Genomic DNA, 13,557 nt, shown 5'->3' with positions numbered 1-13,557 from the left:
GTGCCCGGCGGACAGGAAAGCGTGTGACAATGCCTGGAATGAGTCAATGGATCCCCGCGGGCATTCGAAGAACCAATTCATTGCCTCATTATCTAGCGTTTCGCTGAACAAGTGGCACAGTGTGGCGTTGTCGAATCCTTTGTTGTTGGTGACCTTCTTGAAGGTGTCCATATGGACGAAGGGGTCAGTCTTACCGCTGTAATGTGACATTTTTGGAGTCTTTGCGTACGCCGGTCTGACGGCCAGCAAATTTGCAGCAGTGAATGGTCCTGGCCTGGACGCGAAAAGTGGATTTGAAATTGGCGCTGGGGAGCTTGATTCCGCCCGGATTAATCTTTGTTCCAACTGTTGCATCCTTTCCAGTATTTGAGCGGTTGCATCGCCGGCGGGGCCTAGCCGGGTACTCTGCTGAACTGATCCTCGCCTGGGAGCGGGTGGGTTTCCCTCGGTTCTTGCCCTAGGTCTCGAGCGGTGGGTGCGCATTGATGACTCGGCCTCCTGTTCCAACATTAGCTGGGGCACAGGGGGCGGCCCCATTCCCGCTAGCTTTGGTGGGCGCAGCGGGACCTACATATGCACGATTGGTGCTGGCATCAATGCGCCGGTACCAGGTCGGCTGTGCCTGGTGCTCCGTGACTGCTCGCTTCATGCCGGGTTGGCGGTTGCCTCCAGCGTTCTCTTTAGCTCGTCAAAGCGTGACACAAGCGTGGCCACTTGCTTTTGGGCCTCGGCCTTTTCTTTTCATTCTCGTTCACGCTCTCTGTTTGCTTTGTGAAGATCCGCCAGTGCCACCTCATATAGAGAGGCGAGGTTCTGGCCTAGAGGGCGGCTGCTACTTGGGTTTGTCTCACCACCGGGGTTTGCCGGGGTGGTGAATAGCGCGCGGTTGATGCCTACCGCTGGGCTAGTGGGTTGGGGAATGGCGGACTGATCTGCCTGCTCTTCAGCGTTTCCCTTACTACCGTTAGTCATGGTGATTGTGGCGGGATGATCTTTAGTTCAAGACTTCCCACAGACGGCGCCAATGTTAATGCTCAAAGTCCGGCGGTAGCCGATCTTTCTTTTAAAGCGGGTCCGGTGGGCGGACCGCTACTCTGAGGATTTGATAGCCTCCGCTAGCTGTCACACGAGAGACAGGACGTCAGAGGGAGACCGCGTTGGCCGGTCTTCACTTCTCCGATGCCTAAGTCAGTCAATGCATATAGGCAGCATAACAATAAATGAGTAGTAAATGCGTAATTAATGAGGAGAGAGGAGAGAACCTTTTATAGGTGAGGAGAAGGTTGATCTTCTTCTTGTTTTCGATGTGGGACTGATGTGCTTCGATTCCCAGCGTCTGGAGCTTCTGATGCTATCCAGGGCTCGAGCGGTAGCCCGCCTGGCCGTGCCTTCGCAGGTCACTCCTTTGGTGGGAGTCGGTACCTCTGGCGATACAATGAGCATGGCTCATTATAGCTAATTATACTTGCAAACGTACATGTAGGTACAAGTATGTACTTGGGTTAAAAGGAAAAAGTTTTCAAATTATTTTATATCGATGGCTAAACCATCACGCATGTATAATTATGAAATTATATATTGATTTTAAATTTTGTTTAAAAATTGGGGTTTGCCTTTTAGCATCGAGTATAATATAGTAACCACTTGTTTAATACTTATCCGCATTGAAAATTTGATAATTTAGCCGTAAATCATTGAAATATAAAAGAGCTATAAAAACACGTGCGCATTATTTAAATGTAACTCTCTTATTTAAAGCCGATAGACAATTAAACACGTTACTTCTTTTAAAGAGCGCATAAGTGTTTACACAGTTAGTTTATTTGAGTCTTAAATGCAGGTATGTTTTCTCCCTTATAAATATATTATCACATGAAACTAAACTCCAACAAAGCGATCATTACCAGAAAACACATTCGTGAGTAATCACATAACATTGCAAAGGGAGTTATGGCTAGACCAAGCAGGTACCATCTTTTGGTGATTTTTCTCTTGCAGGTGACATTAAATGCTTTTGCAACCCTAACACTGGAAGAGCCAGCAAATGTTAAAGACTATGAAAGACAGTCACTGAAAAGTGCGGGATCGAAGTAGAAAACAACATTTTCAATAATGGATTTTTGAGTGATGGTTGTTGTCGAGATCTTGTAAAGTTGGGTAAACCATGCCACGATACTTTCCTCAACACGTCCCTTGCGGCACGTCATCCTAGTGTAAACAAAGCTCAAACTTTGGCAAAGGGCAAAAAAATTTGGACGGAGTGCGTTGCTATTGACAATTCAGACAAACACGAGACCAAAACCGTAAAGGAATGCTTGGAAAAGTTCCCCCTTAAGTGCGGAGAGGAAATAGAGAAAAGCATTTATCAAGGTACGGTTGTGACTGATGCTTGTTGTTGTGATCTTGTCTCATGGGGAAAATGATGCCACGATATCATCGCAGAGCGAAATCACGATGTATGTCATCCCAGTGTGAACAAAGCACAGGCTGTGGCAAGTAGCAAAAAAGTTTGGAATCTATGTGCCACGATCTCAAATTCACCTGCTTCTTCTCCATCGAATTAGAATAATTAAATTGGTTAGTAGACATGATATGATATGAAATATGCGATATTTTTTATTATATGATAAATTTTATTCTTCATTTTTGAAAATGGCTCTACTGCTTGTGTTTAAATTATTACATTTTGGATTTTCACAATACATGCACATCGAAGAACACAATACACCTATAATTAAGAGCCCAATTTGCACATCGATCTCAAATGCCTATTTTCTAGTAATGTTTCTTAAAAGGCCCCTAAGCTGTCCGACGGATGTTAGATTTGGAGATATTGTAATACAACTTGTGTAAACTTCAGTGCTCAATTTTATTAGTCGGCGTGTACGTGAATAAGCGGCAAGTCTTATTCCTCAAAATGCTGTACAACTTTAAAGTTTATTGGTTGCATTAGCAAATGGAAGATGTTTGCTGACAATAACATCTAAAACTTCATTTCTAAAATAAAATGATAATGATAATTGCAGAGATTAGAGTGAGTGCATGCCGAAATTAAAGATTTTTTAATAATTAAGTACATTCTCAACAAATTGTTTTCCGAATTAATAAACACCATAAAGAATGCGTCAATATGAAATGTTTATAACTGTTCATACCACCTGCGTAATACTCAAATAATACCATGTAAGAAAACATGACTTATTTCCAAATAATCACTAGCGGGACCCACTGGAACCACCACGACGTGACCGGTCAAAGTGATTGATGGAGAGGGAATTAAGGAATTAGCAATTACTATCAATCAGCAAGTATTACGGACCAATCAATAAGGATTACGGACTAATCAACATTTAATGTCATCATTATAATTGATCTTTCCTTTGTAATTCTCTCCCTATATAAAGGGGCTATGAAATGAAATGAGTAGACCAATTCCAAATCCTACCTTTGAAAAACAAAAAAAACCCTAGCAGGAAACTCTTTTCTTCTTCTTTTCTGCTGCCCCCATTAAAAAAAAAAAAAAAAAAAATTCATCTAGACCGTCCTACATCCCTCCCACCTGCTCCATTTTTGTTTTTCCGTCCGGCCTCCTCCCCGCCTTGCAGCAGCCCACCTCCACGCACCGTCCTCAGAAACCAGCGCGCGGTCCAGCTTCTGCACGAGAGCACAACAGCATCTCCACCGGCGCTGTCACACCGGTCTCCAGCCCAGCGTAGAGCACTGGCCTAGTCGCTACCTCCGACAGGGCTACTTGTAGATCAGCAGCGCCTAGCCGTGCCCATCAGCCTACTTGCCGGCGCTCCTCCACACCAACACCCATCTGCAAATCAGAAAAGAAGAAGAGCAGAAGGAGGAAGATGCGAAAAGAGAACAAAAAAAAAAAAACAAGTGAGCCGACCCAAAGAAAAGGTCCGGCCCAAAGAAGAAAGAATTCCAGCCTAATCTCAAAAAAAAAAATAATAATAATAAAAAAACAGATGGGCCTTAAGTGGTGATGCAACCCAGTAGAAACAAAAGAAAAAAAAAACAAAAGACCTGCGGCCCAGAGAGAAAAAAAAAAAAAACAAGAGAAAAAACAAGGCCTCGTGGCCTACTGCAAGAGGAAGCGGCCCAATTTTCCTCAAATCCAAAAATATCGCTACGCACGTCTGTATCAACACGCGCGTGCGCTAGGATTGTTTTATTTTCTCTAAACCAAGTATGTTCTCTTTTATTTATTTAATTTCATACTCTAGTATATTTAATTATTTATAATTAGAACTTTTGATCATGTTTAGTTAGATAATTTTGATCATTTCAAGCTTGCCTTGTTATTTATGTTTTCTATGATTATCTTTAAGCATGATTTATAATTTTGTTTAAACACACTTTATATCTTATTACTTATGTTTTTGTAAGTATATTGGGCTATAACCATTCAATGCATGATTTCCCATTGTCACAAGGAAAACAAAAGATGAAGTGGACTTGGATCACAAAGAGGAAGATCACAGAATCGGATCATGAAGAGAAGATCAAGCAGAATTGATTCACTGATCTTGAGTTCAAATATGGTATTCAGTCCTTATCATTTTTGCATGATTTTAATTGATATGCATATTGGTTAGATTGATTCAATATTCTCATTTGCATTAAAGAGTTTTTATCATGCATATCAATTTGAGATATTGATTGATCTTGGTTAGGAAAGTTTCGATTGTTTATTCAAAAACAGTTTTAAAACCTTCCTATATTTATCTTAATTGATAATTAAGACAAGATTCGATTAAGGGGGAGTGTTTTCTCCCTTATAAAAGGTCTCAAAAACTAGAGTTCTATGTAGGGTTTTTGTATGCATAAAATCGTCCACTTTTGAACTACTTGTTCAAATCATTTTTGAAAAACCTTCTTTACCTGTTTCGTGTATTTCCATTGCATAATCATTCATATTTACTCTCAAGATCAGTGATTCATTCGAGAGCAAGGAAAGTTGAAGATAGATTATCTAGATTTGTGGATTAGAAGTTAGAACGGTTGTAAAATAAGTCAGCATGTGTTGCTAAGTGAAAGTGTTTGTTGAGAACAACACTACTTGTATTCTGTAAACTCTAGTGTTTCATATTGGATTACCTTTTCGTGTTGGCTACGTTAAAAGCCACACAGTGAAGTTTTCTCAATGGAGAGGTTTACATTGCGTCAGCAATTCTCCGTGTTATGAATTATATTTTCGTTAGATAAATTCCTATGTGAAAAGTTCTGTACAATTATTGTTCCATCTAGTATTTTCATTTGGCATCAGAGCAGGTTCTAGAATATTCTAGTAGATTGCAGGGACGATGGAACAACATCGAGATAGGGCTGCTGGTGGATCTGTTAATAGTCCTCCATGGTTTGATGGAGGATGTGAAAAGTACACTCAATGGAAGATATACATGAAATCATACTTGTATGCGCAAGATGAACATGTATGGAACATCGTGGAAAATGGCTGGAAGACACCAATAATCCCAGCTAAAGGTGAGGGCTCATCAATCTCTATTCCTAAGCCACGAAAGGACTGGACTGACGTAGAAGTACGTGATCTTCAAGCCGACTTCAAAGCCAAAAATAGCATTTTCACTGCTCTCTCTGAACGTGAAAAGCTGAGGATTAGTCACTGCGACACTGCAAAACAAGCTTGGGATTTGCTGCAGACTACATATGAAGGAAACAAAAAGGTTCGTGCACAAAAACTGCAAGGTCTGATATATAAATTTGAAACTATGACCATGGGAGATGATGAAACTGTGGATGACTTCCATGGTAGAATACTAAAGATTACTGGTCAATGTCGTAGTCTAGGTGCCCCCTTTGATGAAGATAAGGTAGTCAAGAAAATACTTAGAGCCTTACCAGAAAAGTTTCACTCTAAAGTCACTAGTATAGAGGATTCTTTTGACATTGATGAATACCCTTTGAATGAACTCATTGGAAATCTGAAAACTTATGAACTGAGACTAAAACCTGAAAAGAAATCCAAAGGTGTGGCTTTCAAGGCTGTGAAAGGGAAAGAAGAGGAAGATGAATCACTTGATCTTGCTCTTCTGACCAAAGAGTTCAAAAAATTCCTTAGAAATAAATCCTCATCTCAAAATTTCACAGCTCCCAAGAAAAATGTTGTTAACAATGATAACAACATCAAAGGAAATTTTAGATCAAATAAATCTGGAAGAATAAAATGCTATGAATGTGGTGGCTATGGCTATATTTCTACTGATTGTGGTAACAGGAAGCATGGAAATAGCAACAATAAATCCCTCCTCTCGACATGGAGTGATGATGAACATAAGGAGATTGAAAATGTTGCCTTCATGTCGTCCCTTTCACTGGAATCTGAAAGTGATGAAGAATTCTCAGATGATGAGACTAATGTCTGCTGCAAACAACTCTATAAAGCGTCAAAAGCCACATTAATCAAAAATGCAGGTTTGGAAGATGAAATTGTAATGTTGAAGGCTAAGAATGAGAAGTTGGAGCTTAAATGGAGGACTTCTCAAAACACTTGGGAACAAGAAAGGAACAAATTCATAGAAGAGCTGCAGAACTCACAAAGTGACAAAAGTTCCCAGACCTGGAAGATACAATGTGATGAACTGAAAAACAAAATCAAGATTCTTGAACTTGAGGTAAAGGGACAACATTCTCTAAACTTAAATCTGCTAACTGAAAATGAATCATTGCAGGAAGAGCTGAAGTCCACTCAAGAGAAGTTCACAAAGTTTGAAATAAGCTCTGCAACAGTATCTAGACTGTTCAGCTCCGGAAAAGCTCACCATGATACATTCGGACTTGGATATTCTGGAGAAAGCTCCAAAGGCACACACTTTGTGAGAGAGTCAAGTTCAAAAGTGGAGAAAAGTGATCCAGTCACCCAAGTCATCAAGGATAATATCACACGGGCTGACAAGGAACCAAAACCTTCTCAGAATGTCACTCAAGTAAGAATGAACCAAATGCTTTCGACTGATCATAACAGGTACTCAACCTTTAAATCCTTTATTCCTACATGTCATTACTGTGGTAAATTAGGACATATCAGACCGAGATGCATTGAGAGACATAAGTCAATTCCTTTTAGTGAAGAAAAGCTATCTGTAAAATCTTTACATTGTGAGCTTAAAGAGCAGAAAGAGTTTATCAACAAATTGGCTAACCTAATTACTAAAGCAAACATGAAAAATAGAGATAAACCTGTCTGGATTAGAAAGGATTTGAATATGACTCATTCTAATCACTTTGATTCAACTAACTCTATTAGTGATATATGTCTCATGACAAGTGTAAGTACAGATAACCCTTCAACATATATTGAAGCAACTTGCCTGGTAGCACTCACTGCATTGGTAGACAAGCGAAAGGATTTCTGGTATGTGGACAGTGGTTGTTCCAGACACATGACTGGAGACAAAGCTTGGTTCACCTCGTTCGAAGATGAAAGCACTACTGGCTCAGTTACCTTTGGTGATGGAAGAAAAGCCAAAATTCTTGCACGAGGAACAGTCAATACTCCTGGAATTCCTAATCTAAAAAATGTTTTGTATGTTGAGGGTTTAACTGCAAATCTAATAAGTGTCAGTCACTTGGCGGATGATTATGAGGATGTTTGGTTCAACAACCAAAGATGTGTGATTCTTGATAAAAAGGGAGAAAATATTATGAGAGGTAAGAGATCTTCAGATAACTGTTATCACATTCAATCTAATGAACTTCTAAATGTACAGGATTGCTTGTCTGTGAGATCTGTCGAAGAAACCTTCGAAATATGGCACAGGAGATTGGGACATGTAAACTATCAGGATCTACTCAAATTATCCACTAAGCAATGTGTTAGAGGTCTACCAGCACTAAACGGTAAGACTGACAAGATATGTGGAGAATGCAAAACCGGAAAGCAAGCCAGATCTCTTCATAAATCAATAAACTCTGCCACTACCACAAGAGTATTGGAATTGCTACATATGGACCTCATGGGACCAGCTCAAACAGAAAGCATTGGAGGTAAGAAATACATACTTGTGATAGTTGATGACTTCTCAAGGTACACTTGGGTTAATTTCCTAAAAGACAAAGCTGAAACATTTGAATCATTCAAGGGTCTCAACCAAAGAATGATAGTTGAAAAACAGTCCACCAACATGTGCTTAGTAAGAGTAAGGTCAGATAATGGAACTGAGTTTAAAAATGCTGCTTTTGCTAACTACTTTCATGAGTTAGGTGTTTCCCATGAGTTTTCAGCCCCGATCACTCCACAGCAAAATGGAATAGTTGAGCGTAAAAATAGAGTGCTGTTAGACATGGCAAGGGTAATGTTGCACTCTGCTGGCCTAAGCTCGAACTTCTGGGCTGAGGCAATCAGTACTGCATGTTACACCATAAATAGAGTCTTTTTGAGACCTGGAACTGACCAAACAGCGTATGAACTGTGGAAAGGTAAGAAACCAAACATACACCACCTTCGTGTGTTCGGAAGTCCTTGTTACATATTGAGAGATCGAGAGCAACTAGGAAAATTTGATGCTCGAAGTGATGATGGTATCTTCCTTGGATATTCTATTAATAGTCGTGCTTATAGAGTCTATAACAAACGAACTAGGATTGTTATGGAATCTATTAACGTGTCTATTGATGATTACTACACTAGATAGGAGGAAATTTTTGCAGAAACATCACCTATTCTTAGATCAGAATCAGAAGACTCACCAACTACTGATGAACAGGAAGAGAATGCTGACAATATCTTCGAGCCAGCTCTTCAAATGAAAAGAGGGTTCAAGCAAGTCCAAAAAGATCATTCTCGTCAAGACATTCTTGGACAAATCTCTGATGGTCTCAAAACTAGAAGCTAAACTGCTCCACAGGTAAGTGTAGATGAGGTAAGTCGAGGTAATGCCTTACTTTGTTTTATCACAGAAAATCAAATAACAATGAATGTTATATCTCAGTGTGGTTTTGTTTCCTTAATTGAACCAAAGAATGTCAAGGAAGCTCTACTAGATGATGAATGGATTAGTGCTATGCAGGAAGAATTAAATCAGTTCACTAGGAATGATGTGTGGTACTTGGTACCAAGACCTAGAAACTGCAATATAATTGGCACTTAGTGGATTTTCAGAAATAAATGTGATGAAAAAGGGAACATAATCAGAAACAAAGCTAGACTAGTAGCACAAGGTTATTCACAGATTGAAGGTCTCGATTTTGATGAAACTTTTGCCCCTGTTGCAAGGTTAGAATCAGTGAGATTGCTTTTGTCTGTTGCTTGTCACCTAAGATTCAAGTTGTTTCAAATGGATGTCAAAACTGCCTTTCTAAATGGTGTCTTGCAGGAAGAAGTCTATGTGGAACAACCTCAAGGTTTCAAAGATCCACATAATTTGAATCATGTTTATAGACTCAAGAAAGCCTTGTATGGGTCAAAGCTATCCACCCATCTGGTGGAAAAAGGGTACTCAAGAGGATCAATTGATAAAACATTCTTTGTAAAACATGTGAAAAATGATCTTATCATAGCTCAGGTGTATGTTGATGACATTGTCTTTGGCTCTACGTCTAAATATCTTGTAAATGAATTTCAATCAGTCATGGAAAGTGAATTTGAAATGAGCATGTGTGGGGAGCTAACCTTTTTCCTTGGAATGCAAGTAAAGCAACTTGATACAGGTATCTTTCTCTCTCAAACCAAATATGCGGAGAATCTCATCAAGAAGTTTGGGCTTGAATCCAAGAAGATGGTTACAAATCCTATGAGCACCACTACAAAGCTGAGCGAGGATCTAAATGGAAAATCAACTGACTCCACTCTCTATAGAAGCATGATTGGAAGTTTACTATATCTAACTGCCAGTAGACCTGATATTTCCTACAGTGTGGGAGTGTGTGCTCGATTTCAAGCAAATCCCAAAGAATCACACTTGGAGGCTGTCAAAAGAATCATCAGATATATCTCAGGTACAATTGACTGTGGCATTTTTTATACCTTTGACACTAACATAGAAATTGCAGGATATTCTGACGCTGACTGGGGAGGAAACTTAAAGGATAGAAAAAGTACTTCAGGGGGATGTTTCTTCATAGGCAACAATTTGGTTGCCTGGCATAGCAAGAAACAAAATTGCATCTCTCTTTCTACTGCAGAAGCTGAGTATGTTGCAGCTGGGAGTTGTTGCACGCAAATGCTTTGGATGAAGCAAATGCTTCATGACTATGGCATCTCTCAAGGTAAGTTGTCTATCTTTTGTGACAACACCAGTGCCATCAACATTACTAAGAATCCTGTTTAACATTCTCGAACAAAGCACATTGATCTTCGATATCATTTTATTAGGGATTTGGTTGAACAAAACATACTTGAATTAAGCTTTGTGCCCACTGAAAATCAACTTGCTGATTTGTTTACTAAGCCCCTTGACACTGCTAGGTTTGAGATGTTGAGAAATGCACTTGGGATATGTTCTAAGCACTAAGGCACAAGAATGACTGTCCACTGTTGTTTGAGAAATTTGTGATCTTAGTATCCCTTGACCACATTCACTAGTGAAATGTACATACTTTCCGCTATGTATCCTTTGTTGACATGCCTTATTCTGGACAAAAATTGTGTACTCATGTTTAATATCTTATTCAGCAAATCCTCATATGCACTTTCACTTATAGCATATGTGGTGGCCTGCTCATTGTTTACTATCCAGAGAGATTCGGTGAAATAAGTGAACTACTTGAATTGCTCAAATGATCCCTTCCCTCTTCTCAAAGTAATCAGGTCCTAGTTGTGGTGAACTTTCTAGGATTTGTAAGAAACGAGAATGGATAACTACATCCCATCTCTCTGAGTAATCAGGCCTTAGTTGTGGTGAACTTTCTAAGGTTTGCAAGAAACGAGTCGGTGAGTGATATTTGCACGTACAATAAAATATGCAGACAACTACTCGAGACTCTCTCCATGGAGCATCCTTGTTATGTTTAGTACCCTAAGAATATCTGTTCTGGGAGTTGCTGAGAAGAGTCTTGTTACATGAGTACTACTTGTCACTAAATAAAAGCGGTCTATGACTTAAATAAAATACGTGCTTGGGAACAATGTTTCCTACCCCTTCTAAGGAGATCTCATGAGCTTAGTTCATATGTTTCGATCTCCTATTTCACTCTTTCTCTCTGTCACTAAACGTGTTTCTAAGCCCCACTTACTGGTTATACTCACTTTTATCACAGAGTTACTCTCTAAGGTCTGAATATGAGTACCAATTCTCTTTGTTGATAGAATACATCATGTTCCATACTTTGAACTATGTTCACTTCACTACATGATTTGTGCTCTCTGTGATTAAACTATGCTATTTTTTCTCTCTTCGATATGACCTATGCATTCATTGTCTTGATTCTTAGCAAAGGAAACGATCATCTGATATAATTGCCGATTCTACGATTGTCTTTTGTCTCTTCGTTTCCTTCCTTGATGGCCATCTGACTGTACTTAATTTCCATAATGATTATGCCTAAGTTGAGGGGGAGACGTTCTCTGCATGCGTACTTCTAGGAAAAATAAATTGTCATAACTTCTCTCTTCAATTGAGACGCTATCCCAATCGGTGTGTTCTTTGGTTTTCCCTAAACCTAACTATTCCATATATAGCCTCTCTTGTCTCCCTCGGATTTTACTCTTGGTTGTCTCTGTGTGCAGGTTCGTTCATTAACTGGTTTTACTCACCATGGTTCGCACAAAGCAAACAACTCGACTTGGTGGACATCGCCGCCTGCCTCCTCCAGAGGAAGGCCGTCAGGCCGCTGCCAGAGCCGGGATTCTCCATCCCGGCATGCAGCGTGCACGCAATCGGAGCCCTCCTCTTCGCTTCTCATCTTCTGGTACCTCTTCTGCTGCTCTTCCTCCTGTCTCTCTGGATAGTCTCCGTGACCAGATCATGGTGGTTGACTGGCGAATTGCCTGCCTCACTACAGACATGGACGACATGCATTCCCTTCTGGTTCGTACTCGTCATGCTCTGACCACCCTTCTGGGGGTTTGACGCTCACAGTCCATCCAACGCCATGCAGGAGCCTGTCGCACCAGAGGAGAGCTCGGATTCCATTGATGAAGAGGAGTTTCTAGACACTGTCACCAAGCTTATTGAGGAGTTTGACGTGCCCTCCCATTCAAAGGGGGAGAAGTAAAGATTTTTCTTTGTTATTTCTGTTTTTCTGCATTTTTAATTTTTGATGGACAAAAGTTATTTTCTTTTGAAGTTGTAAGTGCATAAGCACATATACTTTTGGGATGCTTTCTATTATTATTTCTAAGTAATTTATTTCGGCAACTTGGATCTGGAAAAGGATGGAAACTGATTCCTTAATCCAAGTAGCACTCTTTGTTTAGTGATTAGTGTTTATCTGTGAAAACTAACATGCAGGGTAAAAGATGAAAAATCATGAGTTGAATGGGAATGCCCAAAGGGGGAGATTGTAAGTATATTGGGCTATAACCATTCAATGCATGATTTCCCATTGTCACAAGGAAAACAAAAGATGAAGTGGACTTGGATCACAAAGAGGAAGATCACAGAATCAGATCATGAAGAGAAGATCAAGCAGAATTGATTCACTGATCTTGAGTTCAAATATGGTATTCAGTCCATATCATTTTTGCATGATTTTAATTGATATACATATTGGTTAGATTGATTCAATATTCTCATTTGCATTAAAGAGTTTTTATCATGCATATCAATTTGAGATATTGATTGATCTTGGTTAGGAAAGTTTCAATTGTTTATTCAAAAACAGTTTTAAAACCTTCCTATATTTATCTTAATTGATAATTAAGACAAGATTCGATTAAGGGGGAGTGTTTTCTCCCTTATAAAAGGTCTCAAAAACTAGAGTTCTATGTAGGGTTTTTGTATGCATAAAATCGTCCACTTTTGAACTACTTGTTCAAATCATTTTTGAAAAACCTTCTTTACCTGTTTCGTGTATTTCCATTGCATAATCATTCATATTTACTCTCAAGATCAGTGATTCATTCGAGAGCAAGGAAAGTTGAAGATAGATTATCTAGATTTGTGGATTAGAAGTTAGAACGGTTGTAAAACAAGTTAGCATGTGTTGCTAAGTGAAAGTGTTTGTTGAGAACAACACTACTTGTATTCTGTAAACTCTAGTGTTTCATATTGGATTACCTTTTCGTGTTGGCTACGTTAAAAGCCACGCAGTGAAGTTTCCTCAATGGAGAGGTTTACACTGCGTCAGCAATTCTCCGTGTTATGAATTATATTTTCGTTAGATAAATTCCTATGTGAAAAGTTCTGTACAATTATTGTTCCATCTAGTATTTTCAGTTTTTATTATGAAATTTTAAGCTTGTTTCGTGATTTTTATTTTACGCATGATATATTATTGCTATCATTTTGTGTAGCATATATTTTGTTGTATATTTGTGAATTTTGAGCATGCTATGTAATTTATTTTTATATATGCTATGTTTTATTCTTTATTACGTGCTATGATTATTCCTTATTTGGAATGCTATACAAAAATTGCGTTTTGCCA

The 13,557-nt window shown here is 39.2% G+C and overlaps 2 protein-coding genes across 2 annotated transcripts; both read left to right on the top strand.

Annotated features, from left to right (window-relative positions):
* The first annotated feature begins 5,315 nt into the window (after window positions 1-5,315).
* Window positions 5,316-8,663, top strand: LOC112163692. The gene has a single exon (XM_024299974.1). The coding sequence runs from the start codon at window positions 5,316-5,318 to the stop codon at window positions 8,661-8,663; it is 3,348 nt and encodes a 1,115-aa protein (XP_024155742.1).
* A 936-nt stretch (window positions 8,664-9,599) lies between these two features.
* LOC112163691 (uncharacterized mitochondrial protein AtMg00810-like) lies at window positions 9,600-12,183 on the top strand. Its single transcript, XM_024299973.1, has 3 exons — window positions 9,600-10,236; window positions 11,696-11,877; window positions 12,067-12,183. The coding sequence occupies exons 1-3, from the start codon at window positions 9,600-9,602 to the stop codon at window positions 12,181-12,183; spliced, it is 936 nt and encodes a 311-aa protein (XP_024155741.1).
* The last annotated feature ends 1,374 nt before the right edge of the window (window positions 12,184-13,557 follow it).

The sequence above is a fragment of the Rosa chinensis genome, chromosome 5 (genome assembly GCF_002994745.2).
Source record: "Rosa chinensis cultivar Old Blush chromosome 5, RchiOBHm-V2, whole genome shotgun sequence".
Lineage (NCBI taxonomy): Eukaryota > Viridiplantae > Streptophyta > Magnoliopsida > Rosales > Rosaceae > Rosa > Rosa chinensis.
This window is presented reverse-complemented; position numbering and strand designations above follow the sequence as displayed.

What these genes read in the sequence shown, in the direction of transcription:
- LOC112163692 (XM_024299974.1), top strand. Translation starts at nt 5,316, where the DNA reads ATGGAACAACATCGAGATAGGGCTGCTGGTGGATCTGTTAATAGTCCT.
- LOC112163691 (XM_024299973.1), top strand. Translation starts at nt 9,600, where the DNA reads ATGGAAAGTGAATTTGAAATGAGCATGTGTGGGGAGCTAACCTTTTTC. An exon ending in TGACTATGGCATCTCTCAAG is followed by an intron (nt 10,237 to 11,695) that starts GTAAGTTGTCTA and finishes CTCTGTGTGCAG; the next exon opens with GTTCGTTCATTAACTGGTTT. An exon ending in TCTTCGCTTCTCATCTTCTG is followed by an intron (nt 11,878 to 12,066) that starts GTACCTCTTCTG and finishes AACGCCATGCAG; the next exon opens with GAGCCTGTCGCACCAGAGGA.